General features: G+C 46.4%; 2 protein-coding genes across 2 annotated transcripts; both read right to left on the bottom strand.

Moving 5' to 3' along the window:
• Positions 1–1619: 1619 nt before the first annotated feature.
• On the bottom strand, positions 1620–6301 carry RBM43 (RNA binding motif protein 43). Its single transcript, XM_086465412.1, has 4 exons — positions 6293–6301; positions 4029–4227; positions 3427–3521; positions 1620–3345 (listed from the first exon to the last, which is right to left on the bottom strand). Exons 1-4 carry the CDS (start codon positions 6299–6301, stop codon positions 2605–2607), a joined length of 1044 nt encoding a protein of 347 aa, XP_086321538.1. The 3' UTR covers positions 1620–2604.
• Positions 6302–7526: 1225 nt separating this feature from the next.
• On the bottom strand, positions 7527–18041 carry NMI (N-myc and STAT interactor). The gene is made up of 10 exons (XM_086465492.1): positions 18031–18041; positions 16641–16691; positions 15079–15156; positions 14638–14796; positions 13380–13487; positions 11635–11797; positions 10580–10686; positions 10270–10462; positions 9515–9621; positions 7527–8663 (listed from the first exon to the last, which is right to left on the bottom strand). The coding sequence occupies exons 2-10, from the start codon at positions 16683–16685 to the stop codon at positions 8475–8477; spliced, it is 1149 nt and encodes a 382-aa protein (XP_086321618.1). The 5' UTR covers positions 16686–16691; positions 18031–18041; the 3' UTR covers positions 7527–8474.
• Between the last annotated feature and the right edge of the window lie 264 nt (positions 18042–18305).

Below are 18305 nucleotides of genomic sequence, written 5' to 3'. Positions count from 1 at the left end.
CCATAGAAATAACTGTAAGGATGAGAGCCGGCAAGTCTCTTACCAGCCCTAATACTGATTTGTTTTGTTGTATTTTTAAGTTTTCATGGTAATTACAAAATTTGACTTTCTTTTTTTGCTAGACATCTATTGTTTTCCATGGTACCTGCACCATGAAGGAAGGCACAAATACGTGCTTCACGTATGAGGTTATTCTCCTGAAATGCTGTTTATATTTTTACAGCAAACACCAGTTTATCCTGGCGGATCGCAGCTTTTTTCCTCCTACAGAAAGCAGCTTCCTCTGTGGGGTGAAATCCTTGAGTAGCTCACACGCCACAGCCTCTCTACTATCACTAGTAAAGAGCCTCTGCTGCCCTGCCCTTGCACAGCTACAGGGAACCACCAGAGGTGACAAAGGTGGGGTGTTTCTGGCCAATGCCGCTGAAAATCCAGGACAAAGTATCCCCAGCAAGCCTGGAGCATAATGATGGCTACTCTTTACTAATCCACCCCGGCCTCAGATCCTTATTTACTCCATAAACCACCCAACCAACGCAAAGCTCTTTTAGTCGAAAGAAATGACATCCTCAGCACGCGAGCAGGGACAGCAGATGGGAGAGCACCAGGAAACAATGAGACAATCCTGGCTGGCGGGTGTGAGAAAGGCCCCGGCGCTCGGCAGCCGAGTGGTGCCAAGGACGTGGTGGCAAAGGGGATTTCAGCGAGTGAATCAGAAGAGGAGCTGTTCCAACCGAACCGGGATTCAACAATAAAATTTTACTCAACTGGGATGTTTTTAAGATTTTAAGTTTTTGACTGAATATTGTTTAGTGAAAACAACTTGCTTGCCCAGGCAGTGAGACCTGAGGGACACCTGTACCAGCGCTGCAAACCGTTCTGTTGTCAAACTTGTCCCAAAAATCAAAGCTCAGCCAGTAGCAACCAGTCAGCATTCAAACTACCACCAGTGCCACTGGTTTACCAGCCCTAAATGTTTATTGAAGCTGTCAAGGGTTGAGGCTGGGCCGGCCACCAACACAGAAGCGAACGGGAAATACTAACGCTGTGAATCAGAAAAACCTGAGGCTTTTCAGAAAAGAGAAGGGAAGAGCAATCCGCACACTGGAAAAGAGCACTAATTTCATTAAAGGATTATCCTTCATAGAGGATTTTCTCTTTTACAAGGTTGAAAAACTTCCCATCTTCGCTTAAGCTCTATGGGAAGTACCAAAAGCAGCCCAGCGCTGGAGACCTGCCTGCGCTCCGTGGGGAGCAGAAGAGGGGCTCTTGCAGGGCCTGGCTCTGGGCACCTGTCTTCAACCCCTTCTCCAAACCCCCTGGTGAACCTCCCGGCTACAGGGGAACTTGGGAGAGATTAAGCCTTGACATACCACTGCCCCCCCTTCCAGTTCAGCAAAGTACTTAAGCTCATCATCTTCCCACTCTGACAGTGTATTTTAATACACAGCATGGCCCCTAGTTGAACAACTTTCTCTTTCATCAGCATAATTGCAAGGAATAATCAGTCATGACCAGAAGCTGCCTAAAGCATTTCCTAGGCTTTAGGTTTGGGCTTCCAACCAAAAGTCTGGGGGTTGGTTAAAAGACCATGGACACGGTATTTTGTATAACTGATTTCTTTAATGGCATAAAAACTTCAAACTTTTCCTGCAGGTAAGACAAAAGAGCCGGTGCTCTGTATGTTTTGACAAAATATTCTGAACATACCGATACCACAAAATAGAAGTTATTTTCTATTGGTTTTAGAAAAAGCCTAAATTAGGATGAGCATACAGACCCTTGTAATGGATATACAAACGGATTTGCATAAACAGAATCTGATTCAAAAGTCTAAGCGCCCCAAGGTTTTCACGTCAAAACTCTGGATATACTTTCACGTCTAACTAAACGCTGTCAAGGGCTGCTGCAAGATGCCATTACACTGGGGAAAAAAAAATCACATTATTGCTCCCGTGAAAATAAACTCGCTTATTTTCTACTGACAAGAACTTCCGACGCCATCTTCTAAGGTCCTTCTCGGGACATGACAAGCCTGAAAGTTTAATAAGCATTCCGTCCCCTCAAGTGTCAAAGCTCTATCTTCCTCGTGCATCTCAAGGATGAGAACTTCCTTCTGCAGATAAAGGCAACAGAAAAAGGCCACCACTCCGGTTCCCAGCGGTCACCACCTTGCACAAAGAAACGTAACTCTGCTTCAAGGCAGTATTTCACATCAGGTTGGCTCGCCCAGCTTTGTCAGTCTGACTTCTTAACGCTAATAAGAACTCTTTAACAAAATTCTCTTTTCTCATCATGTGCTCCCTGACAGCAAGACAGAAGGAGTGTGCACGTGCCCAAAGCGCAGCTAACGACAGGAAAAAGGTGGCTGGAACTGTACAGGAGAGGCCTCGTTTCTTCAGTCTCTAAGCTCATGAGAGACACAGAGATCCCTTGTTTCCTGTTCTGAACTTAATTGGGTATTGGGGGGGAATGGGGTTGTTCCCCCTAACACGTGCAGACTTCCCAGCCTGCGAGTCGGAGAAAGGTGACAGTTCTGCAGGGGCTGCACCAGCACAGTCTGTACGAGAAGCACAACGTGTAAACAACGTGACCACTGACTTTCTACCGGGTTTGGAACAGGCTCTGAATCTTATCGTTCACTTCCTTTGTAAACTGAAGAATCTCAGAAGACTTTCCTATAATATCAATGTGAGTATCATAAGGAATGATCAAAACATAAGGGTAATGGGGTTTTAGGCGTCCACACACCCGTTTGTATCTCTCCTTTTCATCTCTGGTGCGCTCCTCAAAGCAGATCCTTTCTTTACGTAAAGTGTTATAGAGTTCTATAGACTGATGTTCAATTTTCTCTTTGACTCTTAATACCTGTCCAGCATCAGATCTCCTTCCAGCACTCTCGATACACAATGTAGTTGTATCACCATCAGTGATGTCAGAAATCACAACGTCATCATTTACCTGGAACGTCCTGCGCAAAAAGCACTTCATGTACTGATATATATCCGTGTCAAGAACAACCACTTGTTTTACCCCATCTGCATCATGAACGAAATGACTCGTCTCCGGGGTAAGTCTGTGTTGCTGTAGCATCCTCCTTGGTCTCTGATGGGACTGACTTTCTCCTCTTTTGTCCTCCGAAAGGGATTTTGCTTTTAGCAAGAGAAAGTCTCTCAGCAGTTTGATGGCTGGAAACGGCCCCTGAACAGAAATAAGCCCATTGGATCGCAGAGGACCAAAGCTCAAAGCTGTGCTCTTCTTTTTAATTTCTTGTATCAGATCTTCTAAAACAAACCGATCTTTGAAAACAGACATATCAAGGACAGACGTCACGGAGCTGAAGACCTAGAATTTTGAATTAGAGCAGTTAAGCAACGGTTAACACATCAATGCAAGCACAACGAGATGAACTGTGAGCGAGCTTACGTTTTCCCAGTAACGGGTGACTTTCAGCGGATAGTACCCGGCCAGCCTCTTGTCTTCTAGCAGATGTTCACCCTTCTTCAGAACGCTCTCTACAACTAAAGAGAAACCCAGATTCACTCGTTGCGCAGCACGGTAACGCGTCATCGCCGCTCTGATGGCGGAACGCTTCACGGGTGGTTTTCTTTTGATGCTTTCCCTAACAATTCCCCACGCGTACGTGCAGGTGATTCAACGCTCTTGCCTAATACTTTATGTATTAGTCACAATCGCGCAGAGAGAGACAGAAGCCCGTCTTCGTGGAACATGAATTGGCAGAGATTTCTTCTCAAAGGCCCGACTACAAAAAACATTCTGTTATGCGCAGTATCAATGTATTCCTAAAAACACACAAACCAAATGCTTTGCACTGTCAGAGTCATGACTTCCCTGAACAGAAATAAAACCCTAAAGCTTCGACTGACTAAAAGAGAAGTGTTAGTCTCCCAGTTCTACAAAAGCCCAGTACCAGGAAACAATTTAAAAGCGTTAGGTTTAGGGTTAACATTCCAGGGCTAGTTCTTTGGGGGACGGCTGTAGTTCCTATGGCACAATAATCTAAATACCTTCCTGATCTTCAAAAGTTACATATGCAACTCCTTCTTTCCTTGTTGGGTACATCACGTCTTCCACGTCTCCACCGTTATTCTTCGCCATTTGGAAATGAATCACCAGTATGTCAGTCATGACGTCGTTGTGCAGGAGGCCATCTGGAACACCAGCGACGACGACTGTCCTCGCTGATCTAGCGGCTCGTCCTGGTGCCTGCGCACAGAGACATGGCACACCGTAAACGCAAGGAGCACCCGTGACCTCCCGCAGAGGTTACCCAGAGTCCCCCTGACCGCTGCAGCGACTCCCCTTCCTTTTGCACAGACACCACGCGCCTTTAGGAGGTAATTGAGACGTCCACTGAACCAGATTTCAGTGAGCACCAGGCTCCCTCCAGCATCTTTACATTACTGTGCAGTAAAAAAGGGCCTGACTCTTAGTATAATTGACACCCTCTCAGTGTCTTCTTTTCTTAGAGCAGTAAAAAACAGAGCTAAGCTCAACAGCTTCTCAAAGGAAAGGTCCAGTGTCGCACTGATAATGTTGTTTCCTCTGATCCTAATATTCAAAATTTGAAGAGAATGAAAAATCTTAATTGCACGTACTGTTCAGTAAGGATTGTTTTTTCAGAGTGGAAGGGTCAAGTTCGGACTGTCCTGTCCTTGTTAAATTCGTGGAGCTGGGATCTAGGGTTGTGCCCTGACTCATCTCTCGCCACTTATTAAATGGACAACCTTGTTAAATGGGAAGAACACAATCCCAGTCATCTGAGACTCGCGGTGCGCAGAACAACTAACTACACACATGATTTTCATCAGAGCCAAACCTCCCCATGCTGCAAACATGAAACCCACCCTAAATAGGATTTGCATCCATGTCTTGTTAAGAAAAGCGTATTTTCTTCCCATTCTTATTACACAGACATAAACAGCAATATTTCACTGGGAATATCACGGCAAAATTACTGTAAACGGAGGAACACTGAGTCAATTTTGTAACAGTTCATTGACTTTTTTGGAAGAAAGAAAATAATTTCGTATGCTTGCACGGCAGCGTTCACGGGAATGAACTGTCAATAACTTCAGAGCGACTGTACTCAAGGTCAGTCACTCTAAATTCTTTAGACTCCTCTTACCAAGTTTATTCTGGACCTGGGCTGCATAAAACATTGGGGCCAGCACAGCAGTTACAAAGCCTGCAGAATGTGCCGCTGGGGGCGAACGCTTTGCTGACGCGCGTCAAAAGCCTTGTGGACCACCACTGCAGCGTTCCCAAAGGGAGAGAGGAGACAGATTCAATGAGACTGTGCAACCATGCAAGCTTTAAACTCATAAAGACATGAGGCCATTTTTTATCACTCAGCAACTTTAAAAAGCCAGGAGCTTTAATTATATTAGGCCATTATTTTGGTAGTAACATGCGTGTGAAAGCCAGCTTCTGCACTAATGAGACAACACGAAGAGAATATAAAACCAGGGTGCTTCCATGATTGACGGAGCTTTACACGGGGCTTTCTCACGCTTCCCACAGCCGATGCAGCCCGTGTGCGAGCGCTCAGCTGCCAGCCAGCACCTCGCACCTTGCTGGTATTTCGGAACAACGCTCCTGCCCGTTTTGGGGACAGAAAAAAAAAAAAAAACAACCATGAACATGCAGTTCGTTCGTGCTGAATCACTTCTAAGACATGTCTGCGCTCAGCGGCCGTGGCTGGACAGAAGTGGGGAGGTGTGGAAGGCGCTGGGTGGGCGGGTATGGGAGAGGAGGCCTGCAATGCTGGTCACGGCTGGCCGCAGGGCCCCGCGTTTGCCCTTTCTTGGCAAATCTGCTACGCGGCTCAACGCCGACGAGAGAGCCGATGACCCACAGAGCTCACTTGTGATGAAAAAACCTGCAGTATTGGTACGAGCGAGAGGGAAACCGGACCTGTCGCTACCACCAGCCCACCGGAGGCCAGCCCAGCAGGCCGCGGCGGCGGTCACATCCGAGCAGACGGCCGCGACCCGCTCCCTTCCTTCATGCCGCCACTTTTAACCCCCCTGAGGCTAAAAAGCGCTGCTGAAGGCCGCACTGCCCGCCCCGCCCGGCGGGACCAACCCGCGGGCCCGGGGAGCGCCGCTGTGAGGGGGCTCCGGAGGCGGGAAAGCCCGCGCTCTGGCCCCCCCCCCTCCCCGCACCCTCCCGGCGGGCCCCGGCCCTTCCCCTCGGAGGGACGCCGCCTCCCGCGGCCCCGGCGACTTTCCCTTCACGGCCTTGCCCTCCCCCCGCCGCCGGGACTTGCCGTGGCCATCGCTCCCGCCGAGGTGGGGCTTCCGCCGGCGTCCCGGGGTGGGGCGGGGGGGGGGGAGCGGGCGGCGGGCGGCCGCCTCCCGAGCACGGCCTGGCCCGGCGGGGGCTGCTCGGCGAGGAACGGGAGGGCTCAGCCTGGCCCGGCCCGGAGGCGAAACCGAAAGACAAACGGCGGGACCTGCCTCCCCGGAGCCCCGCGGCGGGGGGGAGGCTCCCCCCGCGCCTGGGCGGGCTGCCTGGGCCTGCGGCTCTCGGCGGGGCGGGGGGGGGGGGACGGACGGACGGACGGAAAGCGATTGCACTGAGCGCGGGTAGAAAAAAAGTCACAACTCTTCTTCAGACTTCCAGTCAAAGGGGACTGCACTCCAGCAGGTAGAAAATGGGATATTGCCATTCATAGAAACGCCACCTAAATTCTGTATTCTTGTTTTTCATCATTAAAACTGTCTTCCAGCTTTTACGTGGCACCACTGTTGTTTTAAAATTTATACAATCAGTCCACCAGAGAGGAAAGCAAGGCGTTTACAAGTGCTGATTGTCTTAAAGTGTTGCTTAGAATCTCATCTTGATTGACGTACATAAAACGTGCAATGTCTCGCTACTCCCACACGCTGTGATACCTTACGAGAACTTTAAAATTTTCCCTTTTTCTACGGATTTACTTCTCAACATAGAGCAGTGAGGTACAGTTAAAATTCATGGCGATTTTTACCTTCATTGGGATTTCCCCCCCTTTCTTTTTAAGGCATCTGATCTTACCAACATTTTAACACTGTTACATCCAAAAATACACCATCTCCACAAAATCTCCAGTACTACTGCCTTTTTTTTTTTTTAATCATTGCACAACTGTCAGGCAATCAATCCCTGCCTTTGCATGCACTAAACAGTAAGAGGTGCTACAGCCCCACATATCTCACCCAGCAGTCAATTCAAAGCCCGCTGTGGTGCTAGCAGCCTTCATGTTTCCCATATTCAACTGGATCTATTGCCTACTAGCAGTTGCTGTAGAATAGTAATACCTGAGGTGTGTTTGTAGCGCTCTTCTTGCACCAGTCTGGTGCATTGTCCTCTTCCTGCATACGACGTCCAACACCATGAAAATAAGTTATTTTCAGTGTTAGACCCATGCTACTTCCAAGTTACCGTTATTGTTGCCAAACCATTTCAGCCCTCAAGGGTAGCAAATTAAAAGGATGACAGCAGAACAAGAAAAACATTCCTCCTTGGAAAATAAATCCTTCTCTGGCTTTCCGTTTTATTTCAAGATATTTTAGAATGAGAACTGGAAGGATGAACTGGAAACAAAAGCAGGACTTTACAGGCTGAAATATTAATTTGCTCTGAACTCTATATGCCGACATTGTTACAAAGCAATCTGGTTTAGATACAGAATCACTTCAGTTCTTAACTGTAGTAAAGTAAGCGAAATCATGAACAAAAATGAGGAAAAATGTAATTGTAGAAACAAATATTAAAACCAAACAATAAGCCAGGCTATTAGCTTATCAGCTCAGCAGAATTTGCATCAGTAACAGCGTTTCGACAGCTAAAAGCAGTATTACCACTACGGCACTTCTTATAAGGTGCAATTTCCTGGGTCAATCCGTGGAGGTTTTGCACTCTCCCTTTCCCTTTTTCTATTTTAATTTTATCACTAATTTGATAATGTGGATTTTATGAAATTCCGGGATAACTGCTTTCAGGTATTTGAGTTATGGTGGCTCGCAGCAGCCTCAGCAGGACTGGAGTTCTGCCAGAGCCGCCTTCTGAAGCTACGGCACCTTAAAAAAGCAGGTCTGTGAAGATGCTTTTGATTGGGATTACATGCGGCTTGTGTAACCAAGAAGGAACAGATTTATCCCACTTTGGAGTACGTGACCTGCCTAAAATTCACAAGACCCAAATATGCAGAAGGCAATCTTAGATTAAGTTTCCCGTGCTGGTAAAGGCTTTCTCTAGGACGTCGATCAGGAAGCTCTGGAACACCGAGTTTTACTGAATTTCTATGCGAAGTCTGTGCTGTTACACAAATCAGAAAGACAGGTAGTTCCTCCTTCTCAAGTATAAATTTCAGAACATTAGAGCACCATGTCTGCGTAACTTCCTATGCCTCTGATGAAGCAGAAACTCAGACCTTCAGGAGTTCCATCTACAGTTTCCTATATGGCACTTTAAGTATCCTCCTCGAAACAAACCCACGCTGCTCCTTTGGATACATACTTGACTTTCTCTATTTCCCCACCCCTATTACTAGGCTTCTGAAAATGAATTTCAATCATGTCCTGGACACTTTCCTCATCGTCTTCCATCTCTTCAATTCCTTTCAATAGAATGGTCTTCTTTGAAACCCCACCATAGAGCTATTGAGGAGAGAAAAACAAACTTGTATTACACGTCAGCTGTAGCCCGTCCATCTGAAGGAGCTGGCAGGTACAGGAAATAAACACATCCTGGCTCAGACAGGACTGGGACCTGGGATCACACTTGAAGCCTTTGGAGAGCGTGGTGTATTCTGTCACTGGGAACAGGAGGAGCTCCGAGCTCTCACACGCTGCCGAGTTCAAGGGGCCGTGCTCCCAGCCTCCTCAGCCGGCGTGTCCTACGCTCCTCAACGCACACACACGCTGGATTCGGGGATCTCTGACGGCTCTAGCCAGCATCCCTCCATAAAAACCCGCGCCAATCCACGGTGCGCACCTGCAAAGCATGCTGGGGCGTCTCACAAACGCGCAGGCTCTAGCCAACGCTTTCATGATAAAGGCCTGATTACAGCCGCCCCACTGACTTGGTGACAATCCAGTCACACAAAGCAGAGGGCAATTTCAGTGACAATATGATGAGCCAGCAGACCAGTGCTACGGGAGGAGTCGTCAGTATTCAGGTTGAATGAACGAATGAAAAAAATGAGACCCAGAACGAGGGTCTCTGCTGAGACTATCCACAAGGCCCCTCATCAGGGATGAATATGACAGTGCCTTGTGACTCGGGAAAACGTCGTCGTGTCTGCTATTGACCTGCTCCACAAACAACTCAGTATGTGCCTCCTGTCTACACAGACATTATGGGAAGTGCTGATATAATTTGACCAAGCAGAGACATGCACACCCTTTTAAAACAAACTACAGCTTTCACACCGCAAAGCACTAGATTATCAGCAGAGCAGCATACTGCAGACTCACACTCACTATTCAGCTTCACAAAGCGCTTTTACCTGAAACTTTTCCAAGCATACGTCGGTGTCTGGGGAAACAGAAAGCCTGTGGCACCTTCCGTTCATAAAGAAAGGATATTTAGTACATCTCACAAAGCTGTTAGTTGCTGTCATGGAAAACAAGAAGAGTGAGAGTAAGATCATCCAAAATGCATTTTTGGTAAGCATATCAAAGAACAGACTAATCTTTCTTATATGGATTTAGGAACTAACGTATGATAGCACACTTGTAGATACTTCATGTGCATTTTGCCAAAAGTTGATTTGGCATTTCCAAGAAAGCAAAACCATTAAAGACCCACAAAAGCTTCTGAAATAAATCTAAAGCAGCTGCTCTAAATAGACGTGGCTCCACCAATCTTCATAGGATTTCGTACAGTTGGGCAATCTGAATGCCTGTCCCACTTCACTGTGATGAAACACGAGCTAAAATCAAACACATTTTCCCAGTTTTCTTTTTGCAATACGAGTGTCTAGCAACGCAAAAAAAAAAAGATAGTTTTGACGAAGTTAAGAAATGAAGCTCATAAACTACCTATCGGGCCACGTTTGATCAAAAAGGAACACGATGAAATACCGCTTGATTTACAGATGTGTGGGTGAACCCCCATCTTTTCCTGATCTACTTAACTCTCCGTGGGAAGAACGTGCTCCGTTCAGTGGTGAAGTTAACACAGAGTGGGGTGTGGAACAGCATGTAACGCGGCACGGCAGCACGGCCTGTACGCCAGCTAACACCGCACTGCCCACTGTACCTCCAGGTCTGAGGAACGTAATAACGGCTGTCCTGGACTCCTTGTCATACTTCACGTTCTCTACTTCTCCTCCTCCTCCCTGTTCAGACTTGTAGAAATTCAGCTCTAATTTGTCCCTCATCCAGTCTTCAGGAATGGACAGCTCGGGTATTTCTGAAACGTTGATCTTCTTTCCAGAAATAGTGACGTGGAGCTAAAAAGATACGTTTTTTGTGCACTTTGTGACTGAAAACACCCAAAAAAACTGACTCTAAAGCTTTTTAAGTGCTGCAAATTCGTGTATGTATAATTTCTTATTTCAGTTAATTACCTCAAATTTGATTCCCATTTCAAGTGTAAAAGGCACCACTTTCACATCTGCCACTTTGTTGTCCAGGTTCACAGTGTGTTTACCCATTTTTAGCAGCCTCTGGGCAACTAGGGAAAACCACAAGTTTTCAGATACAAAAAGCATTGTTTAATCATTATAAAACCAAAACTATCCCTCAGTCTCTTCAGCAAAATCTCCTTTTGCATCAATAAAGGAGAAACAGGTAACAGTTAGGCAACCAGATCCCACTATCCATGTCTTCAGGCACGGCTATTTCCATAAAATCTCACCAGTTACAGGCAACAGGCAAAATATTATTCTGTCTTTACAGCAATACAGTAGAATCTTTGTGCTGTCTAAAGATGCTCTCGCTGTATCAAATAGCAACACTAGACTTCTCATCTTTCATTTAAAATATCCTTGGATGAAAACCACATCACCACCAGGTGCGGGGAATGCCTACGTGAGATTTTAGCTGAAAGACATGAATCAGGCGCTAGTTTTGTGCCTGGAATAAACTTGTGTAACCAAGTTACTCCCCAGGCAGGCCCAGCCAGAGCGCCTGCAGGCTCCTGGCAGGCAGGCACCAGGCCGTGCCGACAGCAAGCACCCCTCTCGGTGGGAAGCAGGCGAGTTACAGACTGCACCATCCCTCTGTCGTCTCAGATCTACCACCACCTGACGTGCACACTTAACCCACACAACCGCTGTCAGAACAAGGTGCTGCCCAGGGTAAAGAAAAGAATCGAATTCTGCTGTCGAAACACTTTGAATAACTCTTGACAATACTCTGTGAGGTAGAAACATATTCCCAGTTTCAAACAGCACATACTGTTTGTATTAGCTGAGAGCAGAAATCTGGTAATGCAACAAAACCAGAGTGCCTGCAAGATTTTTTTTCCTACTGATTGGTATCACAACAGTGAAAGGGTCCCTGTGTGTTCTTCCTTTGGCTGTTGTTGATTCTTTTTTCCAAAATATTTACGTAAATCTTTTCCCTTTGGCAACGAAATGCACCAGAGACATTCATTTTATATTTAAAACATGCATCGTACCTTCTTCGTCTTCAAAAGTAAGCAGTGCCTGGTTTTGATTCAGTCTGAATGGGATTTTTGTAGTTACACCAAAAACACAGTGAGTATCCACATCTGGGTAACCATCCTTCACGATTTTCATGTCGGTGAACTTCATTTTTATTTCTGCTACCTTTTTTTTGATCTAGTATTTTAGAATCAAGACAGGGAAAAAAATCATTTCTGTAATTTATTGCAGAACAGAAAAATTAACGGTACTCTACCTATGTTCTGCTTTTTAAAGTTTAACAGTCAAGCAGACTGAAGTCACAGCTGGTAAAACAGGTAGAGCTCTTCTCATAAAACTGACCAGTTGTACTTGTCTATTCCTGGGATTTTTGTCCATGAGGGTTTTTTTTTTTCCTCTTGATTAACTTTGAACTTAAACTTGACCTTACACAATAAAAATTCAATTGAAGTCCAGAGGGATTTCCACCTGCAGGAGCCGAATACTTCTAGTATCTAAAATTTGAAAAATGCAAGGATCAGAGTCACTCATGTCGCCATTTGGTTTTGCCTAATCGCATCACTGCTCTACAGCAATGGGAAGTCTGCTAATAAACAGCCTTGTACGTTGCCAACTCAGTACAGCTGATAAGAATATCCAAGTGTTGTATAACTAGGATAAATCAAAACTGTTGATGAAAAGGTTGGTTAGGAAAGGTTGCTTTGATGGAGTTTCTGATAACTTTTTCTTCCCCTTTAGGTAATTATTTCAAACACAGAACCCTGTGTAGAAGAAAACCACCGTTTGTGTCAAGGTAAAATAACCAGAGTCATTAAAGGATTCCTGCCACCTATCTTCAAACCCACCACCTTATCTAGGAGCCTGCTTTCTTTCCATTCCCCCTGCTGCCAACGGAAGGAGTCACTCTTCCTAACGGCATTTCAGTCACTGGGTGTCGGCCCCGTTCACACCGAATCTCTTCTAGAGGAGCCTCGCCCCGTCCAATGACTGCGCAGGCAATTTCGGTGGCTGGACTTAGCTGACATCTCCTAAACTTAGAAATGACAATTAGAAAGCTAAAGCTAATACTGTCATCATGTTAACATTCAACAACGTAACACTTGGACAGAGGTTCAACCTCTGTACGAACAAAAAATCATCGCAGTTTTCATTTTGCTGTAAATTCCCCAAAAGATTTGGGTTTGTTCCAATTTGGAATGAAAACAGGGGTTTAAAAGCTGAAATTTCCACAAGAGAAGTTCCAATTTCTGAACACCTCAGAATCTGCAGCAGTTTCGCCAGAAGACTCTTTTGATCCCAAGTTCAAATCTATTTAGTATCACTAATATTTATCTGGCTGCAAATTGCGTTATTTCTGATTTGGAGCAACATGAGAGAGACTATGATCCAGTCAAGCTCAATATAGGCTAAAATAAACGCTACATTTGCAATATAATGGACTTATTCCCTTTATTTCATCCTCTGAGTACTTGAAAATTACCAATGCTATGTGTATTTTTTAATTTCAGTGCCTTCCATTTAATAACTTTCTGCTTGTCTTCATTCCTCTCATGTTTTCAGTATCTCACATACTTGTATTCGTTTCCTTATCCTTAGCCTGCTTCACAGTATCTTGCCCGGTAAAATAAGAAGATAAAACTTCAAGCTACTGAAACCAGTAGAGGTTCAAATGCTGAACAACTGGCCCAAACGGTCTAGAACTGACAAAACAAAAATGTGCCCTTCCGAAAGACAAATTGCAAAATATTTCAAACTTCACCTGACCGTTCCATGACGGCGCTGAACTACATTCTGCAACGTCTTCTGTCAGCTTTTCGATCTCTCTCTTCAGCTCAGCGTTTTCTTGGGTTAGCACACAGAGTTCTCTCTACAGCCCAAAAAGCATTCAAGGCCAAATTGAACGCATACAAGACAAAAATGTATTTCAGCAAAATCTGTAGACATTAGAAACAGTTTCAGCTCTAAATCACCCTACACGCCAGCCACGCATGATAGGCTTTTTGCATTGCTTTAACTATCCGCAAGGTAAATTCACTCACCAAGGAGCAATTCCCGTCAATTTAAATTACAGTAAGAGGGGAATTCTGGCAGGAGGCAGGAGTGTTCCCAAGCACATGCAGCGTACACAAATCGCCCCGCGCCTCCCCCAGTTATGTCAGTTCCTTATACGTGCAAGGTCAGAGCCTATGTCAACACACAAACATTTCATTTTTTGTACCACGTGTGAGCTTAGTAACTGTTATTCACTGTCCTGAAAAGTTTCCCAGGTGAGGACAGTTTCTGACATGCTGCTACTCTTCCCTCTTTACACTTCTTCGGCAAGGAAACACAGAATCACAGAGCACCAGGTTGGAAGGGACCTCAAGGATCATCTGGTCCAACCTTTATCGGCAAAACACGGTCCAGACAAGATGGCCCAGCACCCTGTCCAGCTGGATCTTAGAATCATCCAATGCTGGAGAGTCCACCACTTCCCTGGGGAGATTACTCCAGTGTGAAAAACTTTCCTCTTGTGTCCAATCGGAATCTCCCCAGGAGTGACTCGTACCCACTGCCCCTCATCTTTTCCATGTGACTCCTTGTAAAATGGGCGTCTCCATCTTCTTTGTGGCCACCCTTTAAACACTGGCACACGGTGACAAGGCCTCCCCTGAGCCTTTTTTCCCCAAGGCTGAACAAACTCTGTGCTCTCAGCCTTTCCCCACAGGACAGCCTGCCCAGGCCTTTCCAGGAAGAGGGAGCACCTCTTCTACCTCCTACCTGCTACATACTTCCTCCTCACCAGTGAATCCTAAAGCCCACGTCACTAAATCCAGCATTTCCTGGACAGGGAACACAACAGCATGAGATGGGAACAGAGCAGACGTAGTCAGTCCCAGCCATCCACAATTAGAAGGTGGCTCTTCCCTTGATTCAGTTCAGGCACTGCGGCGAGTAGTTTGGATGGGACTTGCCCTGGGACTTCTCTGATCACAACTCCCCGAATGCTAGCAGCTGTAAGTGAGCTTTCTCCATACCTCAGAGGTGTCCCTAGACATCATGATGTCCTTAAGCTGTTTCTCTTGAAAGTCCTGTAGCTCCATCAGCTCCTTCTGTGCTTTAATGTACTCCTCATCGGCACTTGATTGACAGCGAAGAAGGTCAGCTTGTGCTTTTTCAGCTTTTTCAACTCTTTCCTGGATAGTAAAAAGATTTCAAAATTTTTTTTCTTCCATGGGAACAAACAAAACCTTAAGAAAGCTCTTTATATTTAGTTATTTTTAACACTTTGGATAAATATTTTTCAGTGTAGTTACCACTGAGATCAACACAAACATGTGCCATTGAAGAACAGAGAGAAGTTAGACAAACATGTAATAACTGGGGGAGAGTTGATTTGGTTTCAGAAGGATGGAACAAAGGTCTTCCAAGTATCTCTCAGCTGATTTCCACGATTCTACATGCTTTAGAGAACTTGCCTTCCATTCCTTCAGTTCTTGTCTAAGTGTTTCCATCTCATCTTTTGACGTGCCAAAAGGGTCAGGCGTTGTTATATTCTGGAGAGAAAAGAAAAGGCAAGCACAGGATTTCCCCTCCATTAGGCAGTAACTGAGACACACCAAACCATTCAAATGAGTCTTCAAAATAAAAAAAATAAACCCTCTGCAGCTGGACGAAGCATTTTGAATGAAAGTCCAATGTATTCTGAGAGACCGATTATATTTCGTAATTAAATCTTCCTAGAATCTGCATGCCAGAGGATAGCACACACCACATAGTTTTTTAAAAATGCATTCCGACACTTAGGCCAAATCATTGAACTATTTTAATGGCTGAATAGGATCAAAATCTAAGAAAACAGATCCTGGTCAGTTATTTGCTAACTATCCAACTGAAGATATTCCCAGGCTAATATTTTGATAAACAAGAAAAGCAAGTTGTCTCTATGTTCTTCCCCAAGGAAGTAAGCCCTTCAAACCCACAAATGTTTATCTACATGCTTTCTCGGCATATAGAGAGACTGTAAAAAGATAATACAGGCCTAATGAGGAAAAAAAAAATCAAAATGGGATGCTTCCAGGCTCAGGGAGATGGGACAATAAAAGGTAACATCAAGCAGGAGGAAGGTGATAAAAGAAGCATTTCAGAATTTAAGTACTTCAGGGCAGAAGTTCATAAGCACGTGAAAGCTAAAACTGGATAAAGCCCAAGAAGAGAGAAAATCTTCTCTGTTCTGTTTTGTTTCTATGGCTGCAATATTCTGCAGAAAAGAAAAAAAAAATCCAAAGAGACCTGTTGAAACAATCCCTCCCTTTTACTTAAGATTACATAAAACTTGAACGTGAACCATGAAATTTAGGCATGAAAAAGGTCTAAATTAGATAATCTTGTCAATTCTCTTGGTAATGCTGGGTATCTCCTACAAACAATACAATAAAAAATAATTTTTTCCACTCCTTTGTCCAGTTTCAAATGCCTATTAAGCAACAGGGAAATCCCCATCTGCATATAACTTAAAACTGGAAAAAAAAATTGCTTCGCTCAAGGCACTGAGTGCAGGAAAGCAGAAGGATGCACATGCCACAGCTGGAAGCTGATAACAAAGGATTACTTTTTTTCTACTGAAAAATGGCCTAAGACAACAGTTTTCAACCTGAAAGAAGGAAAAAAATAACAAGGAAAACACGACAAATCCCAGGGAAAGCCCCATCCAGACTACTTGCTGCACTGCAGTGTAGGAATCAAGGGAGGCACTAGGAAAAAGGAAATCCCCCTAAGAAATGCCCCAGAGCCAGATGGGCGAGCGAGGTAGGACAGGAAAATTGTAACAGAATCTGTAACACAGACACTTGGGAACGGGGCTCCCCCTCCAGAAACAGGAGGCAGGAATGAGGAATGTCCAAAGTATTAAAGGATGGAAGAAGGTGAGACAAGAAGTTTCAGAAGCACTGTCCTCGCAGTCCCAGCGCAAACCTTCATTCAGAGAGACTACTGCCAAATACAGACTTTTTTTCCAGGCAGCACATCAGGAGATACTTACAAAACCATTATCTTTTAAAGATAGAAAGGAACTTGTTAAATCCATTGAAACCTGAAAAAACAGGGAAAAAAATTTACAACAGTGTGTGTATTGGCTTTTTTTTTGCAGCAGAGTAGAACACCAGAAAGGAATACCAGAAGCTGTGTTGAGCTAAAAGAATCTTTAAATGTAAATGTTGTCTCGTTTTATAGGCAAAAGTGATATATATTGGGTCTCTGAAGCCTCCTTCCTTACTAAGCATAAAACCCAAAGATGTGAGGAATTCTGCATTGCACAACTTAAATCTTTCTGTCGTTAAATTTGTGTACTTACCTTTACGCTACTTTTGTCATGTTACACACATGCTTAACATCCTGTATGCTCCGTGCTTAAGAGATATAACCCTTAAATCTGCTTAACACAAATGAAAACCCTTCCTTTACACAGCAGATAATGTAAAATGTGGGATCTGTTGCCACAACATTTTGTGGAGGCAGACAAAAAGGAACTTAGACAACTTCACGGGCCACTGATTCAGGACGAGATGCTAAGGCGCCCACGCTCCCAAGCAAATCTAGCCTGTGGAGGCCAGGGCAGCACAAGGGCTTTGCACCACAGGTTAAGACACTCTCTGAGTGTCGTCGAGCCGCTGTGAAGACCTGCGAGAGGGAGCCCAGCACCCTGACCCGGCTGGACATCTCTGACGCTCTCACCTGGAAATTCCGAGCTTGGCTTTTACCAGACACCACCGTACCTGCTGCCTTCCACGAGGCCTGAAACCGAGGCCGTCTGTGGTTAATGATCCAGGAAACCCTTTCTGGCTTGTGTTAAGTAACCAAAACTGACCGATACGTACCGATACCTGATTTAAGAGTGGCAAAACTGAAAAACACCTTCACTCGGCTTCTCCACGGGGCAGCCCAGCCCGCAGTGGAGAGGCCCGTCCCGCTTTCCCCTGTGGGCCGTGGGACCGAAACGGCGGCTCAGGGCCACCCTCGAAGCGCCAGCAGCCCAACCGCCCGCGCTGGCCCCTCGCCTCCCCGGGTGAGCCCAGGGCAGGCCTCTCCCACCCCGGGGAAGGCCGCCCCGGCCCAAACGCCACGCAGATCCCGGGGCTCGCTGCCCCGACGGTCGGCGGCCGGGAAGCAGGCGGCCTCTCCGGGCTGAGGCGGCGAGCCGCGGGGCTCGCACAACCTACCGCAGCCGCGGGTCCCTGCGGAGGCACCCCGCACGGCAACACGTCCTGCGCGGCCCCGCGGCCCTCAGCTCGGAGCCGGGCTCTCCACAATCCCTCCGGTTCTCGCCGAGACACCTCCCCGCCGCGACCGGGGCCGCCTCCTTTCGCTTTCGCTTTCCCGCTGGCGGAGAAGCGGCTGGCGGCCCTCCCCGCCCCGGCCCCTGTCATACTAACGGGGAGGCGGCGTGTCCGGTCCCTGGTCCCCGCGGGCGACGCCGCTCTTCTTCCTCGAAACGATGTGGAGGAAGGTGGCGCCGTCCCCCGCCGCCTCCTCAGCGGAGGGCAGCGCGGCCGGACACCCCCCCCCCCCCCCCCCCCCCGCCTCCCCGCGGCGCTGAGGCGCCTTCCCGCCCTCCCGTCACCCCGGCGGGGCAGGGTCGTGCGTCCCTGCACCCCTCAGCGAAGGGGGCCGGGGCTGCGGAGCCCTGAGGCACCCCCGGTGGGCAGCA

Source organism: Leptosomus discolor, chromosome 5 (assembly GCF_034619465.1).
Source record: "Leptosomus discolor isolate bLepDis1 chromosome 5, bLepDis1.hap2, whole genome shotgun sequence".
Taxonomy (NCBI): Eukaryota; Metazoa; Chordata; class Aves; order Leptosomiformes; family Leptosomidae; genus Leptosomus; species Leptosomus discolor.
Note: the sequence above shows the minus strand (reverse complement) of the source record. Positions and strands in the feature narration are given on the sequence as shown.